The sequence below is a fragment of the Gallinula chloropus genome (genome assembly GCF_964237585.1).
Source record: "Gallinula chloropus genome assembly, chromosome: 2".
Classification (NCBI taxonomy): Eukaryota; Metazoa; Chordata; class Aves; order Gruiformes; family Rallidae; genus Gallinula; species Gallinula chloropus.
The window spans coordinates 10,891,635-10,905,310 of NC_140086.1; the positions used below are offsets into that span (position 1 = coordinate 10,891,635).

The 13,676-nt window shown below is 36.8% G+C and overlaps 1 protein-coding gene across 2 annotated transcripts in view; it reads left to right on the forward strand.

Annotated features, from left to right (window-relative positions):
* ASAP1 (ArfGAP with SH3 domain, ankyrin repeat and PH domain 1) overlaps positions 1-13,676 on the forward strand; it is a gene marked incomplete at its 5' end in the record, with an annotated part of 135,605 nt that overhangs the window by 89,377 nt on the left and 32,552 nt on the right. For both annotated transcript variants that reach the window (XM_084280031.1, XM_084280032.1), the window contains 7 exons: positions 285-354; positions 2,602-2,689; positions 3,778-3,826; positions 9,398-9,561; positions 11,087-11,220; positions 12,265-12,356; positions 13,121-13,307. In XM_084280031.1, coding sequence (XP_084136157.1) covers positions 285-354; positions 2,602-2,689; positions 3,778-3,826; positions 9,398-9,561; positions 11,087-11,220; positions 12,265-12,356; positions 13,121-13,307 — 784 coding nt within the window. The remainder of the gene's footprint in view (positions 1-284; positions 355-2,601; positions 2,690-3,777; positions 3,827-9,397; positions 9,562-11,086; positions 11,221-12,264; positions 12,357-13,120; positions 13,308-13,676) is intronic.

Consider the following 13,676-nt stretch of genomic DNA (forward strand, 5'->3'; position numbering starts at 1 on the left):
ATAGTTAAAAACTGTACATAGTTCTGAATTTAATATATGTAAATATAAAAAGAACGACAAGCAGTCATAAAATAAAAATCATACTAAAAAGAAAGCTGTTGTCTTTATGGGTCTTTAAAAGGTGATTAAGACCTGTCATAAATCTCCACGTTAGTTCCCATGAGGCATTTAGTAAAATTTTGGCTGCATCTGTTTGTTTCTCAAGGCTAATCTTAAAATGTTAATGGGATTAACGTGTACTGAAACCATATCTAGTTAGTGAATCTGTTGGTATTCTTATGTAGGTTAAGGAAAGTATGGCAAAGAAGAAAGTGCACTGTTAAAAATGGAATTCTTACCATATCACATGCAACGGTAAGTTATTTTTATACCCTCTTATTAACGTAATAAATTAACATTATCCTTTCCTGGTGAATCTGTTAGTATTAATCTGCTGTTACATAAAAGATGCCACTTCTGCTTCTGACTGTTGTAGTTCTCTGGATTATCAGGAGTTGGAGACTGATTTACAGCAGTATTGCTTTACTTGCGCTGTTAAAATTTTTCCTAGTTGCCTGCTGCTGACCGCTGGTGTGAGCAGTGCTTGAGGATAAACTGAACAAAACAAGCTGTTCTTACTATAACCTTTGAGATATGGGATATGATTGATCTCAGTAAAATGATGTGTCTACAGTGTAGCTGTCTGCATCAGAAGAAGGTCCTGTAGACACTTCTCTCAGCCACTGGAGAGCTGGTCAATGTAGGCAAAGGAGTCTGAGTAGATTTGGTCAGATGTCTTGTTATCAATTCAGTTCTGGCTGTTGACAGTACTGGAAGACTTATAACTAGCTCATACATAGATGGCTGTATTGCAGATGTTGTGTTCCTACTTAGGATGTTAACTAATTAAAAGATTTTAATGCCTACACTCTCATTTTGCAAAAAAAAAAAATTAAAATTGTTCAACTTATCAGAGCGAGACAGTGAGAACAAAGGCTGGTTTAAAATTAATTTCAAAACTTCCTGAGGACTGTATGAAGTGAACTCTTCTGTAACCTTCTGGCATTTTTATTCATTTTTTTTCCCTCTGCTATAGCTTATGACAGCTGATTTAATACTTAAATGTATTTACCAATAGTTTGAGAAGAAAATGACAAATATATTGAACAGACTTTTCAATTAATACTTTAACTGGTTTTGCTCATAAACACATGATCTATCTGTGGAGCACATAATTTGGAAACTTGGGAAGCGTTAGATATTAGATATTTTTGATAGTCTCACAGGTGAATGGATATGTTAATATTGTTAATATTTGGAGTGCTTTAAACTAACAGCCAGAAATTTTGAAGGTTTGGTCTTAGCAAATTCTGGAATGGGATATATATCTGAGGTATCTTCATAGGGATGCTAAATCATGAGGAAGCAACAACAGTATCACGGTTGAGACAGTCATAAATATGGTCCTCCTTTGAGGTATCATTTAGTCAAATTATGTATGATTATTTAGTAATACCTAGGTTAGTAGTGGTTCAGTTAGCACCAGTCATGTGTTGCCATGCTCAAGACTTGCCAGTTCACAACTCTCTGGATCGCACTGTTGATTGGGGTTCACCATTTCTTGTAAGTAGCTGTGTAAAAGCGATCCATTTTCTCTGTTCTTGTTGCAGTGTCAGAAGGAAAGTAATTTACTTGGTTTAATGATGAAAACTTCAGATCATGATGGTCTGTTCAAGACTAAACTGTGAAAGCTGAGATTCCAATTGCTGGAACATAGGAAGTTCCGCACCAACATGCGGAAAAACTTTTTCACAGTGAGGGTGACAGAGCCCTGGGACAGGCTGCCCAGGGAGGTGGTGGAGTCTCCTTCTCTGGAGATACTGTGTTGATGAGCTGTTTCTGACTAACATGTGGCAGTGTGGGAAGTGCACTCCTATATTTTATGTTTGTTTGTGTTGCATTCCTTTTATACTTGATTTACAACCTCTACCTGAACAACTTCCAAAACTCAGTTCAGAAGTATTTCCTGATAACTGACATCTCAAGTTGGGTTTATATCTGCCACCTACAGAAACTCGAATTCAGTTTCTCTGTGGTTTCAGGTAAACCTTTATAACTTCAAAACACTTTTAGACATAGTCAGTTATCAATGCCTTCTGATTACAGTACAGCTTATTATTAGCTGTGGCTATTCCAAGTTCTGAAACTCCAGATCTCCAGCTTCCCACTTCCCTTTTAATTTTTTAGGATTATATCTTTGATTTATTTGAAATGTGAGGAAAATTGGAATATGGGTGTACTGTAATGGAAAACTGCGTAATAGTTTTACCATTGTTTATGAAATGCAATAAAACCCATCAGTATTAGTGTATTCTAAATTAAGGCTTATTCCTTTAATCTTTTCAAATAGCGAGGAAGGATTGCTATGAAGATTTCAATTTTGTTTGGATTTACTAACCTGTCCTTTCAGACAGACCCAGTCGAAGTCATGCTGGTCTCGAGTATGTTAGGGGAGTACATATATGCATGCCTACACTGTAATATCACACATGCCCACTCCCCAGAAAGGAAAAATAATCCTAAATCAAGACATTTTAAAAGTAAAATAAATTTTCTTTTTAGTCCAACAGGCAACCAGCTAAACTGAATTTATTGACCTGCCAGGTGAAGCCAAATGCTGAAGATAAGAAGTCATTTGATCTAATATCACGTATGTAGTGACTTCAGTACTATTTTGCACTATGTAGGATTTCTAAAAATGTCATTACAAGATACTTTGAGTAAGGGTGAGGGTATAATTCGAAGTTCAGATCTATGTCCAGATACATACAGTGTCTCACAAGTGTCCGGATCCTGCGAATTTTGAAGAGGGGTTGAATGCATAAATGAATAAAGAATGTTTTTTGCATGAGTGTGACATTAATACTGTTTAGGTGTGACAAGCCATGTGTGCTGCTCTGCTCAGCTCAGAGAGATGTTTCACAGCTTAGTGGGACATGTATACGGCATAACCAGCAGGAAATGAAAAACACCTTTGACCTTCTCTTGGTTTTCCTTCATTGAAGTTCTGCTTTTTGAATGCTGTTAGGGAAGCTGGGGAAGGCAAGGAGAACCTAATCTCTCTTGTTCTCTTATCCCTTTAAAGTATGCTTCTGTTTGTCTGAAATTGACAGTGACTTGTCTTCTTAGCTTTAAAGCTTCTGTGATTTCTCATTTCCATCTTGTGCAGCAGGTATTTGTACCCAGTCTGCCTTTTAAAACCTCTTTCGAAGTTGATGAGTCAACTTACTGTTTTCAGTCTTCACATACACAGCATTAAACAACAATCAGTTTCAATCTTCTGTATTTACAAGGACAGTCTATGAAAGCTTTGAATATGAGGAATGATTCCCACTTTATATCTCGTCCTTGGGTTAGGAAAAAGTTTCTTAGCCCATACAGAGGGAGAAGTAAATAATAGGAGTAAATTAATATTGCCCTTTTCTGCTACTTATGTTTTAGATTTGACTTCAGAAAGGCAACATTTGATTCTTGTGCTTATTTTTCTTTATTATTTTTAAACATAAGGCTTTTGAAATACATCCACTTGGTGTAAATAAAAAAATCATGATTTCATCTTTCTCTGTTGTTTTGTTTTTTAGAATTGCTTTCCATACATAGGAACAAAGTATTCATGTTGTTGGTTAAGAGCAATTGCTCTTAAAAAGCTTTAGTTGGCAAATAGGTTTAAGTAACAAATATACTGATATTTTAAGATCTGTTATGTGCCAAATGAAAATATGTATTTATTTTTTTCAGATAATAGAACATACCACTTTCAAGCAGAAGATGAACAGGAATACGTAGCGTAAGAATGTTTACATTTTTTCAAGTTTTTGTTGCCAGTAGAGGTGTACATAATCTCATCTAACAGTGGGAATAGTTTTCTCAGTTAATGCTGAAGTGTAGTGCCTACTGTCCTTTCTGCTGTTGTGGATCTCTAAATATAATCTGGTTTGTGTCATGCTACAGAGTTCCTTGAAAACCTTGTACCATTAAAAACAACCTGCTGAGATAGTGTACCCTGCCAGCATATAGTTTGTGTGCAGTTGGTTGGCATGGTGTAGTAGATCATGTTATTATAGCTCAAATTAAATATTTTTAATTTTTTCTTTAATCTTCTGTGTCAGCCCTCTTTTGCAGTTAATACTTTTCCTTCTGATCCTACCTTTTCCTTTAAATTAGAAATAATAACTAGTTAAAAGATCTCCATGTTACACACAGAAAATATTTACCAGTAATGCATCTTTTCTACTGCAGAGATAGAAATAAAGAGCAAAGCATGTATCTCTGAGATTTGTATGCTTTAGAATTCAGTCACTGGCTTCATTAATGTTGTTTCCAATTAGGTTATTTCCTTTAAAACAGTATTTTTTCCTGCTCCATTGGAACAACTTCTTGTCCTGAGGACCATGTATCACTTTTTTTCCTCCTGTTATTTTTGGTGTCATCCCAAGTGTGCGGTGCAGAGCACTACTCTCTAATGCTCACCACCTGATGATTCTAGGAATAAAGTTACTAATAAAGAGGGCAACAAGCCCAAGCCTTCCAGTCTGCCTCATTCTTCAGGACTTTCATGCTTTTTTTGTTGTATTTTAATGGAACACAGTGTTGATCCATGTGTAAAGGTACAGGGAGTGTTTGTCAGGAATTTCATTGTTTGGTAGTCTTGGGAGGCAATGCCATTGACAAATCAGCGTCAGGAGGCATGAGTGTGATGGGAAGGCTGGAGAGTTCTTCGTCTTGCAGCTCTTGCCTTCCAGTGTCTTAAACAGCTTTATGCTGGCTCTTGGAGCGGAAAGCTGACCTGCTAGTCAAGCCTACAGCTTTCATTCTGGAACTTAATTATTTCAGTAAGGTGCTTAGTCATGAAGAAATTGAAATTGTTACGTCTGATCAGTAATGCACTTAATGAGTCAGAAGGTTTTGTGTCTCTGCCATTTTTATTTTTTAATCTATTTGTTGGTTTAAAAGGTGAAGTTTTGGGTTTTATTTTTTATTTAATGCATGAGCAAGATATGGAAAGAATACATTAGTAAGTTAATCCTTCTGATTGGCAGGTCAATAAATTTAGTTTAGTTGGCTGACTGTTGAATTGCTTTGGAATTCTAGGCTGGTTTTGTTTCCCATTAAAACTATTGTTCCATTTTGTTTACCAGTAAACCTGAATTTATCACTTCAGAGTCCAGTGGCTGAAAAAATTACTTGGAATATTTTAATGTTCCTGCAAGCTTAAAAAGTTTCATTTAACTAAAGAGATGTTAGAAGCATCCAAATGTTGGAATCCATGTAGACAAACTGATAGGCTGTATTTTGCCTGCATTGGCACAATATTTCACTGACAAAAGGGTGCTGTGATGCTACTCACACAAGTGTTCTGTTTCAGAAGATTACTTAAGTGACCGAAGTAATGCTGTGTTCTTTGAGATGCACATGGAATCATAGAATCATGGAATCACAGAATGGTCTGGGTTGGAAGGGACCCCAAGGATCATACAGTTCCAACCCCCCTGCCACAAGCAGGGCCACCAACCTCCAGGCCTGGATCTACACAAGGTTGCCCAGGACCCCATCCAACCTGGCCTTGAACACCTCCAGGGATGGGGCATCCACCACCTCTCTGGGCAGCCTGTTCCAGCACCTTATCACTCTCTCTGTAGATAACTTCCCTCTAATATCTAATCTAAACCTTCCCTCCTTTAGCTTTAGTCCATTCCCCCTTGTCCTGCCATTGTCTGCCCTTTTAAAAAGTTGATTCCCCTCCTGTTTCTCTGCTCCCTTCAGGTACTGGAAGGGTGCAGTGAGGTCCCCCCGCAGCCTTCTCCAGGCTGAACAAGCCCAGCACCCTCAACTGGGGAGGGAGGTCCTCCAGCCCTCTAATCATTTTTGTGGCCCTAATCTTTTCTTTTTTCTTCAGGAAAATTGTGCATTATTTTTAGTGAATTGGAAGTTTAGGAACCAGGCTGACTGTTAAGTGTTGATGAAATGCTACAATATAACCAAGTGTTCTGCTTTTCTTGTGCAGCCATTAGTTGGGTCATAAACAGCTTTCTTATCTAAGGTGCCATCCAAACACCACCCTTTGACTTCCAGTCCTGCAGACTTAGGAGCTTTCTGCACCAACTGTGTGATTTAGCTCCTTGATTAGAGTTGTCACCCTCTTGTTCCAATTTCCACTTGACTTGTATGTGTGATGCCCTTTCATTCCTTTCTTCTCCATCTTGGTGTTTTGTCCTCCCAGTCTTAGTGCTGCCTCTGTTCTGTCTCTTTTTTCCTTTATGCACCCATTGAGGAATAAATGCATACATAGATTTTTCAAGTCACTTGCCTTCCAGCCTCACATCTTAAACAGAGAAAAAACCCAAGATGCATTCCTTTATACTCTAGTTTGACTGACCTTGCATACACTGCCTTAGTGATCATTCTGTAAATAGTTTCTCAAACTACTTAAACTGTCTTCTATTTTATCATTATTATTATTTTTAAACACAAATCACTGAAGCCTATATTCTGATATAGGTCTATTACTGCTTCCCTTCCATCATTTCCCTTAGTCCAATGCATGTCTTGATTCTTACCCAGGCAGCTGTCTGTTGACCTGTACTGCTTGATTGTCTTTCAAAATTCTGGGTGGATTATTAGTTTCTCTACCAGATAAAGTAGCCTGTGGGGAGGGAGTGTGAGGGAAGTATGTGTCTATTATAAAAAATGCAATTTCAGATCTTGAAAATAACCAGATTTATTTTTTAAACAAATACAATAATAGACTCTTTCTATTTTTTGATAGTTCTGGATAAAGCCAGACATACTCTGGGCATGACCTTTTAGTTCTTTTCTACACTCGTTCCTACTCAAAAGAGAGATAAATTTTTATTGCAAACCAAAAAACTCTTAATCTGTTTATTCTGCAAGACTGAATCAAAATAAGAGGAATTTGAGAGCCAGTCCACCTGAGGTTAATGAATATTTCCATTTCCTCCACTGATTCCAGAAGTCACTCATGATGCTGGGTTTTTTTTCAGCCTCATGAGTTTCTTCAAAGCTGGGAATCTCCAGCAAACAAAATGCTTTAAAGGACCGCCAGAAACTGATGAGGCCCAGAAAAAGAAGTGCAGTAAAACATCAAACAACCTGTCTTATTGCATTAGATAGAAGACAGAGAGAGCAAGTCTGTGAGACTTGAGTAATTTTTCAGTTATTTAAAAGAACACTACAAATTATTACTAGGAGCTTTTTGATTGTCAGCTTGACACTAGTGAAATAAAGCAAGTATCTTTAAAGGAAAAAAACCCAAGAAAAAACCAGACTAGTGCAGATTAATATTAAAAAAAACAAAGGGAAGAACTGCAGTCGCATGTCATGAACAGTAGTCATTTTTTTGTTGACTCTGAGCTGATACAGCATGCTTACTGATCTGACTTGTTTACTTTTGAGCATGCGGCCTGCACGCAAGGCCCGGTGACAAACTGGAGGCCTCATTTATAAATGGCGTTAGACATTAAGAATGTGTTTGTTGTTGTGCTTGAGTTAAACGGGCCTTGCTGCTGCCGCCTGGGAAGAGCTGACACTGGGGTGCTTCTTGCTCTGTCTCAGAGATGACACCAAAAACCTGCAGCTTTGGACAGTGGCTTCCTTCTAGCTCAGGAAACAACCAAAACAACTTACTGCTCCTACAGTTTAGAAGCTCTTCATGTGGAAATCTATATCAAACTAACAGCTGTCTCAGCCATCTCGTGTTTATTTTAATTGCATCTAATAATTTTTTAATTGTTACTGCATAGTTGAGTTTTATTTGAATTCTGCCTTTTTAACAAACTAATCCAAGTGTAGCCCTGAATGAAATAGTCAACAAATGTCAGAATAAATGTTGTCTGTCTGAGTTTAATGATTATTATACGCTGTGTTTAACACAACATCACTACAATATTGCAAAGCAAGGCACTGCTGCCTCTGTACTTGTTTAATAACATTGAATTTAATCAGAAAAATTGCAGGAGAATGCCATCTAGTGGGAGTTTCTATATTGTAATATACAGCGAGCAATATTCATGTAAATACATTGTTTTCAGCATGTATATGACGGAGCAGATTTGTTTTCACATATTTCTTATTTTTCGATTTGATTATTTCAACTTTTTAAAACATTTTATGTACAAGTTTCCAGATTATTCTCAGCCCATAAAAAATGAGAAAAACAGATGTGTAGAAGTTACGTGATATGCAGTGGTCTATACCGGTTTAGGCTCTGAATCTGTATTGCAAGATAATATACATGAATTCACCTTTAGATTTTATCTATGCATTATTATTTCAGCAAGAAATTACTAATTTCTATCTGAAGTTCTTTGATTTGATGACTGTAGTCATTTTAGCACGTGTCAGGAGATCGATGGCTGCAGATATTTGTGATACTATATACAGGAAATGGACTGAGGATGCTGCCAATTTAAGATATTACTGTGTAAAAAAAGTGTGTACTTGCAGTAAATCTAAAATCACTGTGCCTGGAGGATATATTTTTTTATTTGCTGTGTTTCTAAATTAGGCAATGCTGCATCTGCAGTGTGTTTGGCCTTAGTATGAGGCTTTCCCCTCTTTGCTTCCACCTGTAGGGCAGCAGCCACTGAGAGGAGTTTTGTTTGTGTTTAATTAAAACATTACTGTATAAAGAAAAACTTGTGGAGTGTTTGGGGGGGGGGGGAGGGTAAGGCTAGTGCCTAAAATATCATTAAAGAGTCTTGATTTCTGGCACTCAACAGTTGCTCTTAAAATTTCATGTTGGCTATCAAAATCGTTACTCTCCTGTCATCTTCTTTTCCTCACCCCATTTGTTGCCATGGCAGTTTTCATTAATTTGAGTGTTACAGTCAGACTGTGATAGCACACTGGGACCTGCACTTTGAAAGCCAACTAGACATCAACACATTCAAAAATGTGTTTGCTGTCTCCTCTATGAAGAGAGATGCACACTGGAGAAAGTAGTGGGTTTATTTTCCTCCTCTAATGGTGGCATAGACTTCAGGAAGACCTTGGGCACCTACTTTGAAAGCAGCTCAATTAACCGGAGTTTAATTCACCCTTTCTCTTCCACAGCTTCTGCTTACTTGAGAAACCTGAGAACTGCACTATTTTGACTTTAAAATTGTTCACCAAAGCGACATTAGAATTAAGACTTTGTCTCTTTGCCTTTTCTCATTCTTACTGACCTCTTCTCAATCCTTTCCCTTCCCTCTCACTTTTTCCCTGTTCTGTCTCTCCCACAAAGCAGTCTTTCCCTATATTCCCACTAATATTTTGTTCTTGGCAAGCTTTCTACAGTTTATAGATTAACTTGTGTTTGCAAATGCAAATCTTCATTAAGGTCTTTATCTTGTGCTAGATGGATATCAGTATTGACTAACAGCAAAGAAGAAGCATTAAATATGGCATTCCGTGGAGAGCAGAGCACAGGGGAAAACAGTTTAGAGGATCTGACAAAAGCCATTATTGATGACATACAGAGATTACCCGGAAATGAAGTCTGTTGTGATTGTGGCTCACCAGGTATCTCAATTTGTTAATGTCATCAACTTCTTGTTGGGGGTAACGTTCTTTCTTTAAAGAAGTGTTCATAGAGTGCAAACTAATTTTCTGAGTGATTTATTGATTGGTCTTCAACCTGTTTCTAAAAGAACAACTATGACTTTCATACGTTAGTTCCATTAAATTCACTAAAATATTTCTGTGTGTTGTCTGTGCTTACTTCCAGCAGTTCAAGCCCCTCTGGAGTTTGAACTGTTCTTGTTGCATTGTCTTTAGATGCTTGTTGCACTTGAATGGAAGTTGCTTGGCATCACTGATCCTGTGCATGCTACTAAGTAGAAGTGAGTAATGCTTAGACAATGATTATGGAAGAATTGACCTGGCCAGGATCTTACTCTGAGGTTTTATCTTGGCTTGAGACTACTGGATTTGCAGTATCAAAGATATTCAGAGGCAGAATAAGTAGTCTTGTGCAAAGAATGAGATCCTGAGTTGGAATCCTATCACTATGTCTTCAAATACAGAGTTACAGGTCAGTTATACATCACTAAGAGCTTGAGAAGAGTCAACTTGTCATAGAACTATTGAATTGATAGAGTAGTTGGCAGCTGATACAGCTTTCACATCTAAAAAGACACTTCAAAAGGTGATGTTCATTTGGAACTGAGTAGATAGTATGTGGCTTGAAGAGCTTTACTGACACAGAACTGATCCAAATAAGAAATACATAGATAAGAATACAAAGTGGGATATAATTATGTCAAATCCTGGAATTGATTAATTCAATTCTTTTGTGATGGAAAGCAACAGAAACTTTGGATTACAGTTCTCATTCATCTTTTAATTTATAGTGAAGTTTTAAGCTTCACTCCTGCACCCCAGCTTGCTGCTGTAAAACTTAATGCTTTATCAGTTACTATTTAAGATCAAGGAAGAGAATCTTCTGAAGACACGTATGTAAACGAAATATGCCTAGAGTGTTTTATTTTCATTTAAAACTGGTCTTGCTATGTTAGTAGTAGTAGAAGATCTCTGAGTATTACATGCAGATCTCCATGACAACAACTTTTTTGTTGGACTTAAATTTTCTACAAAATACCACTGTTTTGCATATTGGAAAATCCTGATATTAATATTTTATGCAGAAAGACTATTTAATGTTTAAGAAGTAAGAATTAAAATTTAAGAGTTTGCCAACAGTGAATGGAATTTAGGAGATCTTTTAAAAAAGGAAATAAAAGCTATATCTTCTGTCTAAAAGAAACAATTCCTAAATGTATTAAGTATGGTCATTTTGTATGGATTTGTAAGTCTAAATTCAGTTTCTTTGGAGTTGTCCCTAAATCTGAAAAACTTAATTCCATTGGTTTAAATTTCTGTTTAAAATTGCACTGCAGTTCGGAGAAAAGTATGGACTATTCTTAATTTATTTCCATTTGTGAAAACACTAAATGAGGAGTCATTTCAGAATACACTGGGGCTCCTTACCACCGTTGGAAACCTTTTCTTGGACTTTGATTAAGTATTTTGTTTTACAATTCTACAGATCCAACATGGCTATCAACTAATTTGGGCATTTTAACCTGCATTGAGTGTTCTGGAATACACAGAGAAATGGGTGTCCATATCTCTCGAATCCAGTCTTTGGAATTAGATAAATTAGGAACTTCTGAACTCTTGGTAAGTTTGGATTATTAATGTATTTATTTACTTAAGTCAAATGTTGACCCATGTATAGGAAATGCTCAGGTGTCTAATTTATGGTTAAGTTTTATTTTCCAGAGGTGAGTTTTGCAGAATGCCTTTTCTGTATTTCTTTATGTATCTTACTGGAGGGTTTTTGCTATTATGCATTATTGATGCTTTTGACCAATTGTCACTTCTCCTGTTAATTTCCAGAGATTTGCAGAAAGAATATTGACATCCATTGTGATTAGTGCCATCAGAACTTTGCCTCTTATTAGTTGATCTTCACCCTAAATCAGGGCAGTCTAAAATTTAATGAGATTGAAGAAAACTTAAGCTAATTTAACTTGACAAGTGAGAAAACTGTCGCTAATTTTGATAGAAAAATATTGGATGAATCTTTTAGTTTGATGGAATAAACCCTGTAACATTAAAGTTATGAAAGGAATTTGATGTGAGACTACTAAAAAAACTGGGGTGTGGGCAAACCTAAAAAAAAAAAGACCCACCTACAGCAGGTTTCTCTTTCCAACCATGTCTGGCTTGTGAGAAGACTCAGAAAATTTGGAGGGGAACATTGAGAAAAGAGAAAAGGCAGTTCTGAGTTTGTGTAGAGGTTTAACATGAGCAGCAGTCCTCTCGAAATCTTGATTTCTTTGCAAAGTTACTGTTCATTTAAATCAAATTTTACTAAGCATGATTTTCCAATAAATCTGAACTGCTTTCCAAAAGTAGCTTCCCAATGAGTGTACTAGCACTGTTTGAATGGTCATGCTGTGAGTTCCTTGTTCTGTTTTTATATGAGAGGCAGATTGTCTTGATATACAAATAATTAGCTGTGACTGTGAAGCTTGATGTACAAATTCTAAGAAATATTTTTAAAGTCCTTTATATTTAATGTAGATGTGCTTTAATTTTGCAAACCTGTATACTCCCTTGTTTATTAGTAGTGTGAAAAATGCACATTAATAGTCGTTTTGGGTTCCTGTTAGACCCAAACACCACCACTCTCATATTTATATCTTTTTCTCATTGCAGCTGGCCAAGAATGTAGGAAATACTAGTTTTAATGATATTATGGAAGGGAATTTACCTAGTCCTTCTCCTAAACCCAGTCCATCAAGTGATATGTAAGTTTTGAATGTCTAAATTCTTTTAATATTAAAGTTTTCTGTGGAATATGTATGGGATATAAAATATCTTAAACATTATCCAAGCCAGAGAAGGGTTAGGATGGCAGAAGACTGGGGTTTTTACACCATTTGTGGAGTTTCTTAGAAGTTCAGTCTCTTGTCATGTAGTCACATTTCAGCTTCTCAATGTAGAAAACATTAGGTTTGTGTTTCAAGAGTCATTATTTTGAATTGTGAATGGGTTTGAGTTTTGTAGTATGCCCTCAGGTAATAAACACAGTTGGACTCAATGAATCTAGCTTGAGTTACTGTCTTGAGATGGTGATGAGCTTTATCTTCCTTTCCCTGGTGTAGGAGTTGCACAAAGAGTGTAACAGAGACGGTTTTCCCATAGAAGACCTTTTAATCTATTATGTTGTTCTCTACCTGATTCAGTATTATGTCTTTTAACCTCATTTTAGTGTGTGTTTCTTAATTAGCCAGTTCTTAACATGTACATAACGATTCCATGAGAAATCACGTTTCAGGATCTTTCTTTGGTCTTAGAATAATCTTTGTATGTAACAAGAAGGCCAAATAAAATTGAATATGTACCTTATTATGGGGTGTGTATTATAATAATAATAATAAGTACAGTTTTATCAGATAGTTTTCCTCTTCCCTTCTCAGCTCCTGGGTTAGACAAGGTGATTTTAAATTTAAATCATTGACCCATTTTCCTAAAAAATTTCTAAACCAAGCTCTATTTTCACACCCCACAGGACTGCACGTAAAGAATTTATCACTGCTAAATATGTAGATCATAAGTTCTCCAGGAAGACTTGTGCATCTGCAGCAGCTAAACTGAATGAATTACTTGAGGCTGTCAAATCCAGGGATTTACTTGCACTAATTCAAGTCTATGCAGAGGGGGTAGAGCTAATGGAGCCACTGTTAGAGCCTGGACAGGTAAGCTTTTCAGGTAAACAAAGCAGACTGTTTTAAATAATGTCTGTTTGTAAAATATCTGGGACGTGGGGCTGCTACCTTACATGCTAAAAGAGAAATAACAAATTTGGTGGGGTTTTTTTCTTCCTTTCCTTAATGTGGCATTTTTGTGGGGAGGGAAAAGAAGACTCTGTTGGTTGTCATCGATTGCTCTAACGGAGTGTGAAATGCAGTAGTAATCTCACACACTGTTCTCAGCACACCAGTAGTGCTGCAGTGTGTTTCCTTTAGGGAACAGCCCAGGGAGAGAGCCTGGCTTGATAACCCAGGGTCACCTGATACCACAGACGATGTGATACTTGCTTTTAAAGTAGTTGCTGAAGGAACACA